The sequence below is a fragment of the Hyaena hyaena genome, unplaced genomic scaffold, assembly GCF_003009895.1.
Source record: "Hyaena hyaena isolate Hyena2069 unplaced genomic scaffold, ASM300989v1 scaffold_93, whole genome shotgun sequence".
Classification (NCBI taxonomy): Eukaryota; Metazoa; Chordata; class Mammalia; order Carnivora; family Hyaenidae; genus Hyaena; species Hyaena hyaena.
The window spans coordinates 1137640-1157611 of NW_024080724.1; the positions used below are offsets into that span (position 1 = coordinate 1137640).

Genomic DNA, 19972 nt, shown 5'->3' on the forward strand with positions numbered 1-19972 from the left:
CTCAAATCAAATGTGATGATAGCTCAAAAAGGAGAGATCACTTCTAGGGAGGAAAAGGTAGTAGACAGAATGGTGAAATCTGAACTTTACAGACAGTCAGCCTTGGTTTTGAGCCCTAACTCTGACATTTAGGAGCTTATAAGACCTTAGGATATAATCTAATCTCTTTAAATCACTAATATCCTTATCAGTGAAATGGGGATAATATTAGTTCGACAAACTAAACAAGATAATATATGTAAATTTTCAGGTACCTGTTATGGGTTTGTAAAGTGGCTAACATATCATCATCACCATCATCATCAAAGGCTTTGTGATGGAGGCACTCAGTATCTGGCATCAAAGGCTTTGTGATTGAGGCACTCAGTATCTGGATGGGCAGACACAGGGAAGAGCACTGAACAGTCAGGAGGTGTGAATAAAGGTACTGTGGGCGTTAGAATGAGCCAAGGCCAAACAGGGAAAGCAAATGGCACTGTTGAATCAGAACAGTGTGGGGTAACTTCAGAAAAGTAATGGGAAGGGAAGGTTGGGAAGTTGGTTTTAAAGGCCAAGCTGAAAAATTTAGTCTTTATCTTGCAAGTATTACTGAGACTTGACAATATTCTACATAGAGTAGTGACCAGTTCAGAGTTAGCCATAGGGGGAATGTTCTGGCTGTTAGTGCAGGACAGTCTAGGGAGGGTGAGGGAAAATGGAAGCAGATAAACCACTTAGGAAGCTTTTCCAGGGCTTCCAATGAGAAGTTGAGGTTCTCCTCTGGGATGGTGGCATGGAGAAGGATAAGAGGGAATGAACATGTAGGACACCGGGAAGAAGAAACTCATTGAACTGTGCCCAGCTGGAGGCTGTGTCCAGTGAGGAGGCAGAAGCCAAGACAATTGGGAAGGTTTACAGCTGGATGACCAGGAGCGTGGCGCCACTACCCTAACAGAAAGAAACCAGAGGAGACTGGTCTTAGGGGCAGATAAATCTGCTTTTCACTACGCTAAGTTTGTGGTGCAGTGGGATATTCCGTAATGAATGATATCCAAGAGACACCTGAACACGTGAGCTTAGAACTCAGACTGATATTTCTTTAGAAGATATCAGCACAGAGATAATAGCTAAAGGTGTACGGTTAGATCAACCATCTAAGTAGGGTGGGAGTAATATAGAGAAAAGATCAGAGAGTCATCCTTGGGAAATACCTCCCACGTCTAGGGGAGTGAAAGAGAAGCCTGGGAGCAAGGATGAGGAAGAGGGAGAACAGGGAAGAACACACCAGCACAGATGCCAAGAGCAGGCCAGGTTTCCAGGAGGGTGGCAGTGCCAGGAGGGATCACGAGCTACAGGAGGCCAGAGAGAACTGTGAAGGGGCCACTAGGCATGGCCTTTAGGAAGTCTCCGATGAAGCATGAGAGAACAATATGTGGAAAGAAAAACCAGAGTGCGGGTGTGAAGGAATCTAGAGGGTGTGGGTCACGGGGTCATGGTAATACAATATGAGTTAGGGAAGTTGGGGGAGAGAAAGGATAGAGACGGAATGGGAGCTCAAGGTGGGAGCAGAATTGTTCTTCTCCCGATAAACTACCACTCACAGTTCACCCAGAGATGCTTACTTGTCTGTACATTTAGAAATAGAAAGAAACCTTGTGGAGGAGGCCAGAGGAGGAACTTTGGAACAAACTAAATTGAAAGCCAGGTCACCGCCATTCTAAAGTCACGGACCGTGTTATCACTATGAGCACAACAGCATCTGTTTTAGCGGAGACAGAACTCATTTATCATGCATCACCAGACTGTGAGAGAGGGAGCCCAGAAACTCTCCCTCCCCACTTAGGAAAACAAAGCTTGATCCACTCTTTGAAAAGAATTCAAAAGCTTTGGAAAAGGATTTTAGCAAGGAAGGAACGCTAAGAAAAAGAAGTGCACAATACCTTCCTTTCCGTCATTTGTCTACCCAGCCACACTCTAGGAAGATGCCTAGGGTGCACCATTAGTAATACTATGCACACCACCCAAGTTTATGACACTCCTATCCACACGGTGCTTTTCATTCTACGGAAAGCCCTCACGATCACTTTTATCCTCACAGGATCCCTGTGAGGTTTTACTTTTTTTGTTTTACAACTAAAGAAACTGAGGGTTAGAAAGAACTGAACTATTTCCAGCCCCACCCCAACCCCCAATTACACAGCCAGGAAATGATATAGCTACGTACTTTGCTCTTTCTCGTACATGTTCTCAAAATCACTCACATGGTCCTCACAGTATGATGTTCTAGGTGTGGTATGACAAACCAAAGGGTAGCAGGACTCTGACCTTCCCCTGGTGTGGGGGCTTTATAATTATATCAGTATAGCCTAAAACTACATTAGCTTTGGAGCACTTTTTTCAGATCATGTTTTGACTAGACAGTATCCTGTTGCTTCCTTCTAACCCCCATCATAAGAGCCCTAAGGCAGAAGTTCTTAGCAATGTTTCCTTCCCTCCCACTCTTGCCCAGTTAATCAGGCCTCTGAAATGCATGAACAAGGCCTCAGTATCTAAACTTGCTCCAGGGGTGCCTGGGCAGCTCAGTGGCTAAGCGTCCAACTTTTGATTTTGGCTCCAGTGGTGATCTCACACTTTGTGAGTTGGAGCCCCACGTCGGGCTTTGCACTGGTGGCGCAGAGCCTGCTTGGGACTCTCTCTCTCTCCCTTGTCCCTAATTGTGCTCTCTCTCTCTCTCTCAAAATAAACATTAAAACACACACACACACACACACACACACACACACACAACTTGTTCTAGAGTCAAGAGGCAAGAAAGCAGTTCTCTCCCTCAATACCTGGTTTGATCTTGTAGGAAGAAGGCTGGACAAGGAGGCTGCAGACCCAGGTTCCACACTCACACCACCAGCCTAGCTCTGTGACCTTACATCACTTAATACTTAGCACCAGTGTCTTGATCTGAAACATAAAGCTTTGTTTTACGTCTGCTGCAAGGATCTGGTGAAACACTTGTGAAAGTATACCCTGTGCTGAGTTTAATTTTCTGCTGTAGCTGACTTGAATTTCTTAATTTTTGAAGGAGGAGCTGCGCATCTTCAGAGCTGGGGCCCTGGGCCCTACAAATTATATAGCTGGTCATGCCTGTGTGACCTTGACCAAGTAACAACCTCTCTGGCCTCCACAGTCTATAATTAATTGAACTGAACTGTTAGGAAATAGACAACCCTCAATCCTTCTTCTACTCTACTTATTAACAAAATTTGCCACAATCGATCGCCCCCTCCTCCTTGAAATGTTTTTTTCCCTGTGGCTTCTGGGACAGTTTACTTTTCCAATTTCCCTCTGCTTCTCTGGCTGCTCCTTCCCTGTTTTCCTCCCAATCTGTTAGCATCTCCCCAACTAAACTCCAGTCGTCTCCTGAAAGCCTGCTGCTCCTCATGTATTCGTGCCAACTCCATCCTTCCAGCTGCTCAGACCAAAACTCTTAGTGGTTGACTATCTCTCACTCCACCTCCAATTTGCAAGCTACTCTGGGAGCTGACCACTTCTTCACCACTGCCATCACAGTGCCTGGCTTCATCACCGCTCACCGGGATTACAGCAAGACCCTTCTAACTGGTCTCCCCGCTTGCACCTCCACCATCACCCCCCACCCCCATTGCTAAGAGTCTATTCTCCACACAGTAGTCAGAATAATCCTTTAAAAATATAAATCAGATCATATCACTCTTCTCTTCAAAACCATCCTGTAACTGTCCATCTCAGTAGAAATCCTTACAAGGTGCAACAAACTTACCTCTCTGAATCTACTTCCTACCACCACAGACCATTTGCCAGCATCCCTTTGCCTAGAATGCCCTCCCAGCTATCAGCCTGGCTGGCCCCTCACCTCCTTCAGTTCTGTTCAACTGTCACCCTTTCGGTCAAGCCTTCCCTGACCATCCTATGTATATATGTATTTTATTTTATTTTTAAATGTTTTATTTATTTCTAGGAGAGAGAGAGAGAAAAAGAGAGAAAAGGAGAGAAAAAGAGAGAGGGAGTCACAGACTCTGAAACAGGCTCCAGGCTCTGAGCTGGCAGTCAGCACAGAGCCCGACGCGGGGCTCGAACCCACAAACCGCGAGATCATGACCTAAGCGAAAGTCGGACGCTTAACCGACTAAGCCACCCAGGCGCCCCTGTATATATGTATTTTAAAGTTTATTTATTTGAGGGGGGAGGGGCAGAGAGAGAGAACCCTGAGCAGGCTCTGCACTGTCAGCGCAGAGCCCGACACAGGGCTCGAACTCACAAGCCAAACTGTGAGATCATGCCCTGAGCCAAAATCAAGAGTCAGACGCTTAACCCACTGAGCCACCTAAGCTCCCTCAACCCTATTTAAATAACAATCAACATCGGCTTTCCCCCTCATTCCTCAGCCTGTTGTTCCCTGCTCAATTTTCTCCAAACTCTGATATAGTACATATGTTTAAAAATTTGCTTGGTGGTTATCTCTCCCCATTAGACTACAGGCTCTGTAAAGGCAGGGACTTTTGTCTTTTAGCTGCCGTATCTCCAGTATGTAGGATGGTGTCTGTGAATGACAGTAGGCAGGGTTCCAGAACAGATGATGGGATTACTATTATTAAGTCACAGCTACATCAGTTCATCTGAGTGTATAAAGTACCTCCACAGGTTTCCTGCCCTGCATACAAGAGTGTGAAGATTTCTGGGGAAGCACTGTGGCAGCCTCTCACTCGACTAAACTGTGGGGATGGAAAGGTGAATCAGGAGAGGTAACTATACCCTAAGAGTTTGTGGCTTAAAGAGAGGTTTTGTGTAACTATGCAAATAACTCTAGAACAAGGCACTGTTTATTAAAAAATATTCAGCCTTTCATTTTATGGCTAACATCTCAAATTCTGGTAATAACCCCAGAGTTTTCTACAGGGAGAAGTGACAATGAACCATGGCTTGTTGTGTGACTACTTCTGTCCCAGACAAGTTCCTGCTCTGGCCTGCTTATCAAATCAAAGACACCTTGCCTGGCTTCCAATCTAGTTTGCTTCAAAGTCCTTCCACTGGCCCCCTCCACCCAATATTGGCTCTATTTACTGTTAACTCAAGTCCTCACCCTCTTATAGTCCCTCCACATTCTGCTCCCAGATACAGGGAACATGAAGCAGGGGTGAAGTCAACTTAGGAAGGTTGCAACAGGGTAGAGAGTCTATTAGCTCCTTGCAATAAAGATGTGCCTATATAAATCTCAAGTGTACAGTGCACAGAATTCAGGAACTATAGCTGTCAGTCTTTGCATCCTGATGTTCTTGCTCAGCATGTGTACAATAGGTGGCATTTCCTAAGTTTGCTGAATCATTGAACAGAATGTAATAAGCCCTGAGTAAGGATAATTTATTTTTTAAATCTTTATTTATTTTTGAGAGAGAGAGAGACAGAGCATATGCAGGGGAGAGGCAGAGAGAGAGAGAGGAAGACAGAATCTGAAACAGGCTCCAGGCTCTGAGCTGTCAGCATAGAGCCTGATGTGGGGCTTGAACTCACAGACTGCAAGATCATGACCTGATGCAAAGTTGGATGCTTAACTGACTGAGCCACCCAGGTGCCCCAAGAGTAAGGATAATTAAGAAATACTTCTGCATCTTCTGTAAGGACCCCAAAGATATTTTATAAGGTTATTTTATTGAGCTATCATAAGAAGAAAACTGTAAGAATGAAAGCATCTCAAATAAAGGGATCAATATTTAAAAGGCCAGTTTAGGAGCGCCTAGGTGGCTCAGTCGATTAAGCATCCAACTTCAGCTTAGGTCATATCTCACGGTTGGTGAGTTCGAGGCCCATGTCAGGCTCTGTGCTGACAGCTTGGAGCCTGGAGCCTGTTTCAGATTCTGTGTCTCCTTCTCTGCTTCTCCCCTGCTCGCACTCTGTCTCTCTCTGTCTCTCTCTCTCAAAAACAAATAAACATTAAAGAAATTTTAATACCAGTTTAAATGATATAGCACTACTACTTTATAATATTCAAAGTTACTTTAATTTTTATTTTATTTCTTTAAACCCTATATCTGAAAATCCAAAAATCCAAAAGAGACAAATAACAAATTATACCTTCCATTCCTTCTAGGACTCTTTTGAATAGAGACTCCCTGAGGTTATCAGAAATTTTAGACCTTTTCTTATGGGAAAGGCTGGAGAACTGAGAAACTTAAAGCATTAGGATATGGTGACTGAAAACCACATTAAGTTTGGGTGATGGGTACATGGGTGTTTGTTATGTAATTCTCACTACTTTCCAGTGTGTTTGAAAAGCTCATTTCTCTCATACATTTACACTACACATACATTTTCATACCCAGACAAGATCAAACGTGAAAAGATAATCTGCCTTATAATCAGTGAGAGGTGCTGTCAGCAATAAGAAAATTTGGAACAGGTAAATCATTCCTCTCCTTGGCTTTCAATTTATCTATATATAAAATGAGGGAGAAGGAACTAGATGGTTTGGGGACCCTTCCACTTCTTATTTTTCAATGTTTATTTTTGAGAGAGAGAGAGAGCATGAGCAGGGGAGGGGCAGAGAGAGAGGGAGACACAGAATACAAAGCGGGCTTCAGGTTCTGAGCTGTCGGCACAAAGCCCGACACAGGGCTCCAACTCACAAACCATGAGATCATGACCTGAGCCAAAGTCAGATGCTCAACTGACTGAGCTACCCAGGCATCCCTAGGGCCCTTCCACTTCTAAATCCTTAAGAGTCTAAAGAAGTAGGAGTTAAATATTCATTTTTTAAGGGTTTTCTCTTTATAAAGGATTCTTTTCAGATTTTCTGAGTTTCTTTAGTGCATTTAAAACTATTACTTGGGGCCCGCCTGGGTGGCTCAGTCAGTTAAGCCTCTGACTTCAGCTCAGGTCATGATTTCACAGTCCGTGGGTTCGAGCCCCGCGTCGGCCTCTGTGCTGACAGCTCACAGTCTGGAGCCTGCTTCAGATTCTGTGTCTCCCTCTCTCTCTGCCCTGCCCCTGCTCGCTCTCTGTCTCTGTTTCTCAAAATAAAATAAAGACATAAAAAAGAAAAACATTTAAAAAAATAGAAAAATGAAACTATTACTTGGTTTACCAAAATCTGGTTACTATATTTTATTATTAATAAAATCAGCTAATACTTGTTAAGCAAGTTCAATATTCTAGGCATATATAAAATGTTTGTACAGATTATTTGATTTAATCACCCCAATAACACCACGAGATAGATACCGATATTGTCCCCATGATGTAGTTAGGTAAATTGGCCCCTAGACTATCTAATTTGCCTAACTAAGCAACATTGGAATTCAAACTCTCTTCAGTCCAATCTATGACTCTAGAATAGTGTTAATCATGCATTTCTCAAAAAGACTGCTCCTATCAGGGTGTGTTCAGTGGTCCTTCCCTACTTGAACAGCCATGGTCCTCTGTGCTTCTTTACCTTCTCAAATGGGAAAACCAGTTGGGGATGGGGGTAATTCCTTTGGTTTCAACTTAATTTCTGTGGCATAACATGGTCATATTTTCATTGAGAAATCTTTTTGACCTTCCCTGGATGAGTAACAGTGGATTTCACTAGTTATCTTAAGGCATTTGTGAATGATCAGGTGAGCAGAAAAGGGTTCAGACTTGCTTTGAGTTCCTAATTTGGCTCCTTGGGTCTATTATCTAAATTTCACAACATGTATAGCTGTGAAATTAATTCTGCAACAGATTTGGGTAAAAAATGCCATATGCAGGAAAATAACATAAGATTAATTTTACATCTTCATAACTTTCACATTATGATTTTTACTTTTTCACAAGAACTCTGAGGTGGGCAAGTCAGGAATTATGTACCCACTCTGCAAATGAGGAAAGAGTCACAGAATGGGGAGGTGACTTATTCTAGGGCATGGACCGGTTAGACCTCAGAGCTAGGGCACTTTCTACACTATGCCATTTCCATATGAAAAAAGGGCCAGCAGACTCAGGCACTTCTTGACAGACAGAAATAAATGACTGCTCTACTGGAGGCTGCGCGATGCCAGGCTGCGACCATGAGGCTCCCTGTATAATTAGCAGCTGTGCTACAGGATGAAGACAGTCGGACCAGCCATGCCCCCTACTCACACCTGTGCAGTCTGATAAAGAAAGCAGAAGTAGCCAGCAGCTGTGGTCCAACTAGATAAAACTTTTAGGCGGGAAGTTAAGTGACAAGTAAACTCGTGTGTACGCGCCTGTGTGTTTAACTGTTGGTGGCTTTGATATTTTTAAAAAGGCTGCTTGTGGAAGTCAGACCAAATAGCAGGAGGTATTACAGCAAGATGAATTCGGGAAAGGACCAGTCTCGCTTGACGCTCCACCAGACACCTGGTCGTCATCAAGAAGAGAACCATGTTCCAGGTAATGAAAGAGATCTTAAGAGGTCCCTGGTGGCCACTAAGATGTCTTAGTGACAGTTGGGAAGAACTGGGGCTGTGATTATTTTCCTAATTTTTATGGCTTTGGCCCCCCAAAAGCACATAATTGAGTATGTTCATATAACCTTGGACGGGAAGGATTGGGGCTGTATAACCCTCTGAGGTGACTTCTAGTACATTAAGATTCTAATAAGCCAGAGAAACCCAAGGAGCTAATAAATTATTAATAATATATTTCCGTGAAAGTTAATGAAAATACCCAGTACTGAATGGTTGTGGTAAAACAACCATTATACCCCTATAGTTCTATGGTAGTGTAAAAGTGGTATAATTTTTGGAAAGAGATCTGGCCTGCCTATTGCCAGGTCTTTAGTAGTGCTTATTCTTTTGACTTCCTAATCTTAGCCTTGGGTCTGGTCTAAAGCAGCATTCCTCAAAATGTTTTGCAGAACCCTGGGCCTTGAGACGGCCCTCAAACTTTTTTGTGCCATGGATCCCTTTCGCACTCTGATGAACCTATGGACCCCTTTTTAGAATAAATATTTTAAATACATAAAATTAATAGATAAGATTCTGAAGGACACAATTGTAAGATACAGTTATCAAAAGGAAAAATCGTGATACAGTGTATAGGCTTATTTACAGATGCATTACATAGCAAGCTTATAGTCATGGAGGGTCTAAAAGCATTGTATCAGATCAAATATATCATCTCAACTAAGTTGTGTTTTTAGGTGTCTGCAACAACTGTAACGTGATATGTAAAAAAATCTGTGATTTCTTTTGGTGACAAAGTCACTTACTGCACAAAAATTGTTGTGGTTTGTCACCTACACTCATAATGGAAGGAAATGGTAATTTAATTAGACATTGGTAAAATAGAGATATAATATCCTCCCATCCAAATTTATCATTAAGAACTCTGTCTAAGAACAAAAGGTGTGGTGGCCCAAGGGGCATGCTCTGTCTTTGGGGGCCCCTCAGTGCAAGTTTGTAATCACTTTACAGGCTCTAAGAAGATCCATTAGCTTTTCACAAACTTAGATGGCAGCAGAGTCTTTCTTTTGACAATAATTTCCCAAAGAACTTCGAGAAACATCATCCTAAGGAAAAAATTCAAAAGGAAAAAAAACTATGCATGAATATTATTACAGTTTGAGCTACAGTGGCAAAACAAACAAACAAACAAACCCCAACAACCCATAAAATTGGCAACAACCAATACATGTGGAATGACTGGGCAAATGGGAATACATCAACTTGATTAAAGTTATAATTATGAGGACTATATCATAGGAACTATTTCTGACATAATGTTAGGTTAATAAATGATAAAATTATGGCATGCTATCATTACAACCTTGTGTAATATGGAGACTAGATAAATATGAGAAATAAAATGAAAATAATGTTAAGGATGGCAGAACATGGCTGCTTTTTTTTCTTTTATGTTTGTGCAATATGTAAAATTATTTTGAAGAAATTGATGGGTTGATAGCACACACAGGTACAAAAACTGACCCTTTCATTAAAAAATGCTTACTGAGTGTTTGCTCCTAGGCATTCTTTGGAGCATAAGGATGAATAAAATATGGTCTTTGTCCTCTAAAAGCAAGGAGAACAGACACCCAGCAAGGGGGGGGGTGGTGGTCTACCACCTTACCATAGGGCTCTTGCTAATAAATGCTACAATTTATCACTATTTCCTATAACTTCCATTTTGATCCTACAGAAACTATTGGAACTTGGAGTCTGCGAAACAGAGAACAACTCAGGAAAAGAAGATACGAAGCACAAGAGAAGCAAACTTCACAATGGCAATTTGGGTATGGTATAATTGCAAGGGAAGAGGAATGGATATTTGTCAAGTATACGCTATGGGCTGAGTAGTGCTCAGTGCTTTTACGCACTGTATTTTATCTGTCCAACAAGTCCATGAATCAGGAGCTGTTATCCCTATTACAATAATAATAATAATAATAATAATAAATAAACTAAATCTCCAAAGGGTTAAATCTCTTGCCTAAAATCACACAGGTGGTGAGGTGGCAGGAACAGAATTTTATCCCCATTCTTTCTTTTTTTTAAAAAATTTTTAAAGTATTTCATTTATTTTTGAGAGAGAGATAGAGACAGTGTGAGCAGGGGAAGGTCAGAGAGAGAGGGAGACACAGAATCTGAAGCAGGCTCCAGGCTCCAAGCTAGCTATCAGTGCAGAGCCCCATGTGGGACTCAAACCCACGAACCATGAGATCATGACCTGAGCTGAAGTCTCGGACGCTTAACCAACTGAGCCACCCAGGCGCCCCTCCCATTCTTTTTAAATTAAAGCACCAGGCAGTTGAATTCTACTGTATAGAGGCCTGGTGTTCTTTCTCCTGCTCTGGTAATATAAACATAGAAGCATCTTGTGGGAAGCAGGAGATACCTTTGAGGAGAGTTCCTGGTTAATTTTCCAAGCTTTCTATTAGTAAAGTCCTAATTGAATGAGTATAATTAACTCTCCATAGAATAAACCAAAACACTTCCTGTAAGTGACAGAAGAGTTTAGGAATTTTTTTTTAATGTTTTATTTATTTCCGAGACAGAGAGAAAAGATCATGAGCAGGGGAGGGTCAGAGAGAGAGGAAGACACAGAATCCGAAACAGGCTCCAGGCTCTGAGCTGCTGTCAGCACAGAGCCCGATGCGGGGCTCGAACCCAGGAACCCGAGCCGAAATTGGACATAACCGACTGAGCCATCCAGGCGCCCCAAGCTTAGGAGCTTTTAAATCTCCAAGCAAAGTCACCTGTATATAATCTTAGGGAGAGAGTGAAAGACCAAGATTATAAGTGAGGCAGCATCTAACTGCATCCATTTAAAACATGACTATGAAAGCAGAGGTACTTGGAGGTGCTTGGAGAAAGAAAAGGGGAGCTCAAGGAGCCAGAGTGCAACACTCATCTAAGCCTGGGTTTCTCAACCCGGGCATTATTGATGCTGCGGACAGGATAATTCGTTGTGTGGGAGGCCGTTGCGTGCATTGGAGACGTTTAGCAGCATCTCTGGCATCTAGAAACCAATAGTACCCCTCCCACCTGCATTGTGCCAACCAAAAATGTCTCCAGACGTTGTCAAATGTCTCTTGGTGTGGGGGCTAAAGGGACAAAATTGCCCCCAGTTGAGAACCACTGATCTAAGCACTCTTTTATTATCATTATTAGGTTAACAGTTAGATTTGCATTTCTTCATTGTTGCGAAAAATGTTTCTTTCGATGGCAAAGATAAAATAGGTATACATTAAAAAAACATACAATATTGATATTTTAGCACCTTTCTTAAGAAAGGGCACCAATCCCTCTGGGGACTGAGAATCTTCTCTTCTGCTATAACACATGTTTCTCTAGCCCCAATCACCTCACATATGATTGGTAAATAGGAGAATGATGTCAGTATAATGTAGAAGTTGTATTGGTTCGTGATTTTTCCTAATCAAAAAGGAATACAATTAGAATCGTCAGCTTAGCTGTTGCATAAGCAGGGTCCTTTGCAGCCGTTACCAGGGCTCCTTCTCAGGAGAATGCCACCAGCGCCACACGTAGGTTGCACTTCCTTCTGGGCCCAGCCCAGTGGCAGCCGTGCTGGCTCAGAGCACCACCAGCATTTACGTATCTCAGCAGCTGAAAGCCTGCACTTACACTGTTGCTTCTGTATATTTTTGCTACCCCCCAGACAGCCTCCAGCCATAGTAGGCTGCCTGTCTGACTACTCAAGATATCTCCCCCAGTACCAATTATTGTTTTTGTGAGTTTAAAAAGTTGCACAGGACTTGAGTTGTTTGCCTTAACACTATTTTCTCCCATAAGTGCTGTACTTTCAGTGTAGGGTTGTGCTGAAAGTGAAGTTTTTTGGGAATGCATATATTATGTTATAGCAGAAACTTCTGTACTTGAGTCCTGTGGCAGGTGACTTGTGGAAGAATATCCTACTATTCCCTAATTTCATACTCTCCAAGCAACCTTCTGATCCTTATTTGGCTTCTCAAATACCTGCTGCAGAGAAAGAGTACATTCATCTGTTAGTCCAAGCATCCTCTGCTGTGTGACTTTGCATTCCTCACCATTCACTTAAAAATTGGATTTTAGGTTTATAAATCAGTCATTTTGATCTGGTTGATGGGTTCTAGCCCAGATAAATGGAGATGGTCTCAGTATGCTGACAGAATTGGATTTCTGGGCTTGCTGGGTGGGGGGTACAAGGCTGAAAAAGTCACTGAAGAAGATGACACCTTGGTGAGCCTCTTGGCAGCTGGCTGGTCTGTACTACTGAGGGCTGTTCTTACTACAACATACCATGCAGCGAAACCTTAGTGGTTCCAGAGAGAAGTTGCAGAGTGTTATGGTTAAGAGCCTTGGCTGTTAAAGCCAGAATGACTACAGTTGAAGTGTGTGGCTCCCTCACTTCTAGCCATTTGACCTTGGACAAGAACATATCTCAGTTTTGTCATATGCCAAGTGGAGATAATAATGGTATCTACCTTGTAAGTTGAGGTGAAGATTATATAACACAATAAGTAAATTACTGAAAACAGTGCCTGGCACTTAAGAAGCACTTTAAGTGTTTCCTATATTAATATGAATAGTAATTTATATGTGAATAACTCATTCCTCTAAGTTATTATATGCAATTCTTAAAACGACCACATGACGTTGGACAGATACCATTTACTCCATTTTGTCTATGACGAAACCAAGGCATAGAGAGTTTAAGTGACTTGCCCATGATCACATAGCTGATCAGTGGCAGAGTACAGATTAAATTTTAGGCCACATAGATATACTTGCATCTTCTGAAAAACTACCAGGAAGGACATAGAACATTACTCAGATTCCCTCATATAGTGATCCACATGACAAGTTATTTAGTGTTCAATATCTAGAATCAAATAAGTGTTTCCTGAAAAAGTCACATACACCATCTTTTAAAAATCTGACAATAAGGACTTTATAATTTATCTTGTTACCTTTGTTACTTGGAATTATACTCTAGAATAGTGAGGTGCCATCCCATCATTTTTACATAACATTTTTCATATATTATTTCTAATACTAATTTTTGACTGTTTTATTTCATATATATCTTTTTAATATTAATTTCAAACTGGTTTTGGTGGGGCAATCTTTAAAAAAAAATTTAATTTTGGAAATTTCAAGCAGAAACGAAGGTGGAATAGGGTATACATTTAAGTGTGCAAGGAATTATGAACACTGCAAAGATAGAAACACACCGGTTTTATCTAGTTTGCTAAAAGAAGTACAAATATTTACTATAAGAATATTTCTCCACAAGTAACAATGGTATGAGGCAGCTTATGTTTCTCACCTTAAAAGCAAGGCCCTGATAATAAATCCTAAGTAAGGAGAGCATTTCAGCCCTGTGGTCTGCAAGGGGAGGCTCTGTAGAGCAGGTACATAGAACAGAATTTCAATAGGTTTAGAAAAAAGATGAAATGTTTATTTTTAGTACCTTCTTCTCCCCACCACCAGCCCATCTGTATTAGCCATCTGCATTTAGTTATAGTTGCAGTACCTAACAATTTGTCATTGGCCGAAATTTCCATGAATGTCCTTTTATCTTTTAGATCCTGAATCTAGCTATTCATTTGGAGTAGGTATGATATGGCCACTCGTACCTTTCCACTGGCCTTCTTTACCTCAAGAAATGTTTTTGCAGCTTTTGACCCAGCTTACAGTACACCTCGTTTGACATGTATTGCTGCTTTTTAGCATTCCCTACACAAGACAGTGAATTAGATAAGCAATCAGATATACATCTTCCGTCTGCAGGCTGTGCAGACAAGGAATTGTGCCTGGATTGCAGATCTAGAAATGCAATTGTATCAGTTTCCCCAGGGAGTAGTGGGACTAACACATACAGACTGAACCTAGAGAGACTACTGTATAAACCACAGCACCAATCTATTAGTTTATAACATCAATTATACGTTTTCCATAACCAATCTTGAAGCATATGCTCTCAAACACACACACTCTCTACACTCACCAAGAAGGTTCCTTATGAGCAAAGTGTCAGAGACAAAACATCTCTGAGGGTCATCTCATCTCCTGACAGCTAAGAGCATCTAGCACTGGCCCCTTCATTTTACAAACAAGGAGGTTGAGGCCTAGAGAAATAAGTGATTTTTTTCATGGTCATGCAACAAGGCAGCAGGAAGACCAGAGGCTCTTATTACTAAGCATCTATTTGAATCTTGTAGTCCCATTGCTGACACTAATTCTGATTTTTCACAGAGAGAAAAAATGCAAGAAGCCAAGGACAGGAAAAGGAAATAAAAGAGGCAGAAAGAGACAACAAAACACAGACCTGAAGGCAGAGCCTCAGTCACAATTTAAAAAGGACACAGGGGAGAAAGCACTGGCGCCTACGGAGAAAGAAACTGAACCGCCTAGGACTATAACAGAAGCGCTCTCTCTGGTAGCCTCTCCCAAAAAAGATGTGCCTGAGAAACAATTTTCTGCCATGGATCAAGAAACCATTGTACATCAGGAAAATTCTTCTGAGTTACAAGAAACAGCAACACAAAACCACCCTTCTGAAACATGCCAAGATATGGCTGACCCTGAAGTCCTCTCTCCTAAAATGTGCCAAGAAACAGCCATACTTCAAGGCCACCCTTCCAGAGTGTGCCCTGATATGACTAAACCTGAAGACCTCTCTCCTAAAATGTGCCAAGAAATTGCTGTACTTCAAGACCATCCTTTCAGAATGTGCCCTGATATGGCTGAACCTGAAGCCCTCTCTTCTAAAATGTGCCAAGAAACAGCCATACTTCAAAGCCATTCTTCCAGAATGGGCCCTGATATGACTAAACCTGAAGACTTCTCTCCTAAAATGTGCCAAGAAATCGCTGTACTTCAAGGCCATCCTTTCAGAATGTGCCCTGATATGACTGAACCTGAAGATCTCTCTCCTAAAATGTGCCAAGAAACAGCTGTAGCCAAAGTCCTTCCTTCTAAAACTGAAGACAGAGCTGACCTGGAAGGGTGCTCTCCTGAAGCATTCCCCACACCAGATGTGCCTAAAGGCTATGCTCATGAAACACACCAAAAAAGAGCTGAATCCGAGGAACACAATTCTGAACCAGATCAAGGAATGGGTGAGATTGAAAGCTTCTTGCCTAAAACAGAAGAAATAGCTGTGCCTAAAGACCCTTCTATAAAAACACACCAAGAAACAGTTGAACCTGAACGCTTCTCTCATGAGACATATAAAGAAATTGCTGTGCCTAAAGCACCCTGTCATGAGACAATCCAAGAAATACCTGCTGATGAGGAATATTCACCTGAAATATACCAAGAAACACCGGAGCCTGAAGACTATGCATCTGAAATATACCAAGAAACACCTGGGCCTGAGGACCTGTCCACCAACACATATAAAAATAAGGATGTGACTAAAGAATGCTTTCCAGAACCATACCAAGGAACAGGAGGGGCCCAAGGCGAGAATCCTAAAGGACACCAGGAGGATGCTGAGGATGTTTATGCTTTTCCTCAAGGTATGGATGGCTTATTGGGACAAGTCAGTGACATTGCCACTTAATAGGATTCCCCATTTATAATTAGAGCATGAACATAGATTTACACTCCTTCAGAGTGCTAATTTATAGACTTCCTTGACAATTGTAGGATACCCCCTGTTATCGCAAGTGATATCATTCATGCCATTAGCTAGTTTCAAGTAAAGAATGTTTTGCATTCAATCAGTGTCTGTTTGGCACATTTACAAAGAATTAAAAGAAAATAATTGACAATATAAGTGTGTATACTAGGTACTTGACATAGTATCCATTCTGGGAAGCTTTAGCCAGTGAAATGAAATAAACGCAATATAGGATGAATTACGTGCAAAATATTTTGAAGAATGATTAAGTTTAAACTAACAAGAAAGCTTGATAAATAAAATTTCTTGAGAATTAAAATTCCCCAGCAAACTAAAGCAAGTAAAGTGTACAAGGTGCCAAGGGGGTTAAAAAGGTACAAAATGTGATCCTGTTACTAAGGGAACTTGTTTTTGTAGGATTTATCAGGTTTGCCAAAAAACCTTTCTATGTCAGTATTTGTTCCTGAAAAGCATTCTCCTAAGCATAACACTTTTAAAATAATGTGACCTTTCTTCAATTTGGCCTTTGTCTCTGGGACATAACTGAGAACCTCGATTCTCTTTGTACAAAACTGTAGACAGTATAAGAAATGGGCTGAGTCTAGCAGACCGTATTTGTTCTTTTGGTAGCCTATTTGTTCTTTTTCCTAAAAGATAAGTACAGCAAAAACATGGGGTTAGTTGGGTTCCAATGGGTACAGGTTTTGAGGAAATCCCTTGAAAAAATTAGGTAAAAAGCAGCCTGCCTCGGCTGACAGGAGCCTCTGTTGGAGACGCACTTCTTATCCGCAAGGCTCAGTTCTAGGTTTCATTCTCACCAAAGTTAATGTGGGCAATTAGTTCATGCTTTTCTTGTTTGGGGTTTTGTCTTGCCAAACAAATGGATGTATATACCGTTTTACTGATTAGAAAATGCTCATAGTAATGAATTATAAATGTTCGTTATAAGTTAAAGCAATATGTAAGTGGTTATAGAGTAAATCCCCTCTGACACCATCTCCTATCTCTGAACCTCATCCTGGAGGTTGTTTTCCTTTGTTTTAACAAATGACATTGTATAATACATTCTATTGTGTGTAAGCTGCATTTTTTCATAATGCAGTATATATCATGGCCATCTTAATGACATCTTTTGTAACAATTGTATAGTATTGTATTATATGTACAATAATTTATCCAACCAGTCTCTGAAATGATGAACATTTAGGTTACTGCCAAGTTTTACTATTATAACAATGTTCAATGAACACCATTGGAAGTAGCATTTATTTGGCACTTTCTATGTGCCAGAAAACATAAAACCTGTTGTGTGAATTATTTTATTCAATGTTAAAAACCCTACCAGAAAAATAATATTATCCCATTTTATAGATATGGAAACTGAGGCACTGGAAGCTTAATTTAATGCTTGGATTTAATGTTTGGATACATTCTGTCAAATGAGCCTCCCAAAATGTTTTAGTAGTCCACACAAACCAAGAGTTTATAGAAGTACTTTTCCCCCAATACTGCACATGATTACATTTAAAATCTTTTCCTGTGTGTTATGTTTTAAAAAAACCAAACAACCTAATTGTTTTAATTTCCACTTTTCTGATAACCACTGCTACTAGACATTAGCATTATTATGAATCTGCATTTCATGATTGTTATAAATTTGAATTTTTTCTTTTTAAAAATTATTTCTTTTTAAAAATTTTTTAAAATGTTGATTTATTTTTAAAATTCTTTTTAACATTTATTTCTGAGAGAGAGAGAGAGAGACAGCATGAGCAGGGGAGGGTCAGAGAGAGGGGAAGATACAGAATCTGAAACAGGCTCCAGACTCTGAGTTGGCTGTCAGCACAGAGCCAGACGTGGGGCTTGAACCCATGAACCATGAGATCATGACCTAAGCCAAAGTTCGACACTTAACTGACTGAGCCACCCAGGCGCCCCCATGTTCAATTATTTTTGAGAGAGACAGAGCATGAGCAGGGGAGGGGCAGAGAGAGATGGAAACACAGAATCTGCAGCAGGCTCCAGGCTGTGCGCTGTCAGCACAGAGCCCGACGCCAGGCTTGAACTCACGAACTGTGAGATCATGACCTGAGCTGAAGTCAGAGGCTTAATCGACTGAGCCACCCAGGCGCCCCTAAAATTATTTCTTTAAAAATGTTTATTTATTTATTTTGAGAGAGAGCACGGACGCATGAGACAGAATGAGGAAGAAAGAGAGAAGGAGAGATAGAATCCCCAGCAGACTCTGTGCTGTCAGTGTAGAGCCTGACACGGGGCTTCATCTCATGAACTGTGAGGTCGTGACCTGAACTGAAATCAAGAGTTGAACGCTCAACTGACTGAGCCACGCAGGCGCCCCTGAATTTTTTCTTTTAAGAATTGCTTGTTTGAATTCCTGTTCCATTTTAAATTTGATCATTTTGGATTGATATAGAAAATCTCTATCTAATATTTAAGCCTTTACCTACATATAAGTTGTCAATGTATTTCCAGCTGTTTGTGGTTCAAATTTATTTATAGGGGTTTTTGTCACTTACATGACAAGATTTTAATTTTAAATTTTAGTTCTTCAAACCTGTCATTCTTTTCCTTTATGGTTTCTGATCTATGTCCTGCTTAGAAAGGCCTTTCTAATCCTAAGATTATAAGAACATTTTATAGTTTACAACATTTATGGTATTTTAATAGTTAAGTCTTTAATTCATCTGAAATTTGCTTTTGTGCAAGGTGTGAGGTAGAGTTTTTTTTTAATCTAGATAGTCAATTATCCCAATACCATTTATTGAACCTAATTTCATGTTTTATTTTACAGAAATGAGAGACAAACCCAAGGCAGAAGAACCAGAGATGCCAGCAATTCCAAACATTCCTCAAGAGATTCATCCAGAAAATGACGTCTATAGTTATGTTTTGTTTTAACGATGCTCAACCATCATAATTGTCCAGCAAAATACACATCTTAATATTCGTGTGATTTTCTCAAAATATTGTATATCTCTACAATACTCAATATTTTAAGTGTTTTTTTTTTCATATATAGGCCACAGTTGAAAAAGAGAACTAAGGTGTTTTTTTCAGGCTCTACCACATAGACGATATCCTGCTAGTTTGTGTGTGTGCGTGTCTATGTATATTGGGTGGTGAATAACTGATTTTTCCCCTTAAGAACAAACCTTTCTTTGGTAGGTTTTTTTAATTTATTTTTTTCCTTGGCTAATTCTTAAAAGTAGAGAGAGTATTGTCTGTTCACTTAAAATTTGGGAATTTCTTGTAAACTTTGTTCAATTATCAACGTGACAATGGCATTGACATTTTATTCAGGCTTTAGTTGGCTTTTTTTTTTTTAAAATGTTTTATTTATTTCTAGGAGAGAGAGACAGCGTGAACAGGGGAGGGTCAGAGAGAGAGGGAGTCACAGACTGAAACAGGCTCCAGGCTCTGAGCTGGCAGTCAGCACAGAGCCTGACGCGGGGCTCGAACCCACGAACCGCGAGATCATGACCTAAGCGAAAGTCGGACGCTTAACCGACTAAGCCACCCAGGCGCTCCTTTAGTTGGCTTTTTAAGTTAATGTTAACGATTTGTTCTTCTGGGACTCCTTCAAAGATATTTTGAGGTGATGAGTAATGAATGTAGTTTACTTGAGTATTTGAATTTTGATTTTCTATTTTTCCCTTTTCAATATTGTATTTGTGCAAAATGTACATTAAATCATTATCACATGCTTCGCCGTGTGGAGAGCATTGTGGTAAGCACTGTGAGGGTTAGAAGACTTATAGCATATAGTCTTTACCCATCAGGGGTTTAATCTAGTCTTATGGGGAAATAAAACAGAACATAAATAACTACAAAAGAAAATAGTAAAAGCTAGGGGCGCCTGGTTGGCTCAGTTGGTTGAGCGCCTGACTTT

At 40.8% G+C, this 19972-nt stretch overlaps 1 protein-coding gene across 1 annotated transcript; it reads left to right on the top strand.

Moving 5' to 3' along the window:
• The first annotated feature begins 346 nt into the window (after positions 1-346).
• Positions 347-19067, top strand: HEMGN (hemogen). Its single transcript, XM_039234750.1, has 6 exons — positions 347-424; positions 4654-4754; positions 8258-8382; positions 10132-10225; positions 14691-15958; positions 18875-19067. Exons 3-6 carry the CDS (start codon positions 8304-8306, stop codon positions 18979-18981), a joined length of 1548 nt encoding a protein of 515 aa, XP_039090681.1. The 5' UTR covers positions 347-424; positions 4654-4754; positions 8258-8303; the 3' UTR covers positions 18982-19067.
• Positions 19068-19972: the final 905 nt, after the last annotated feature.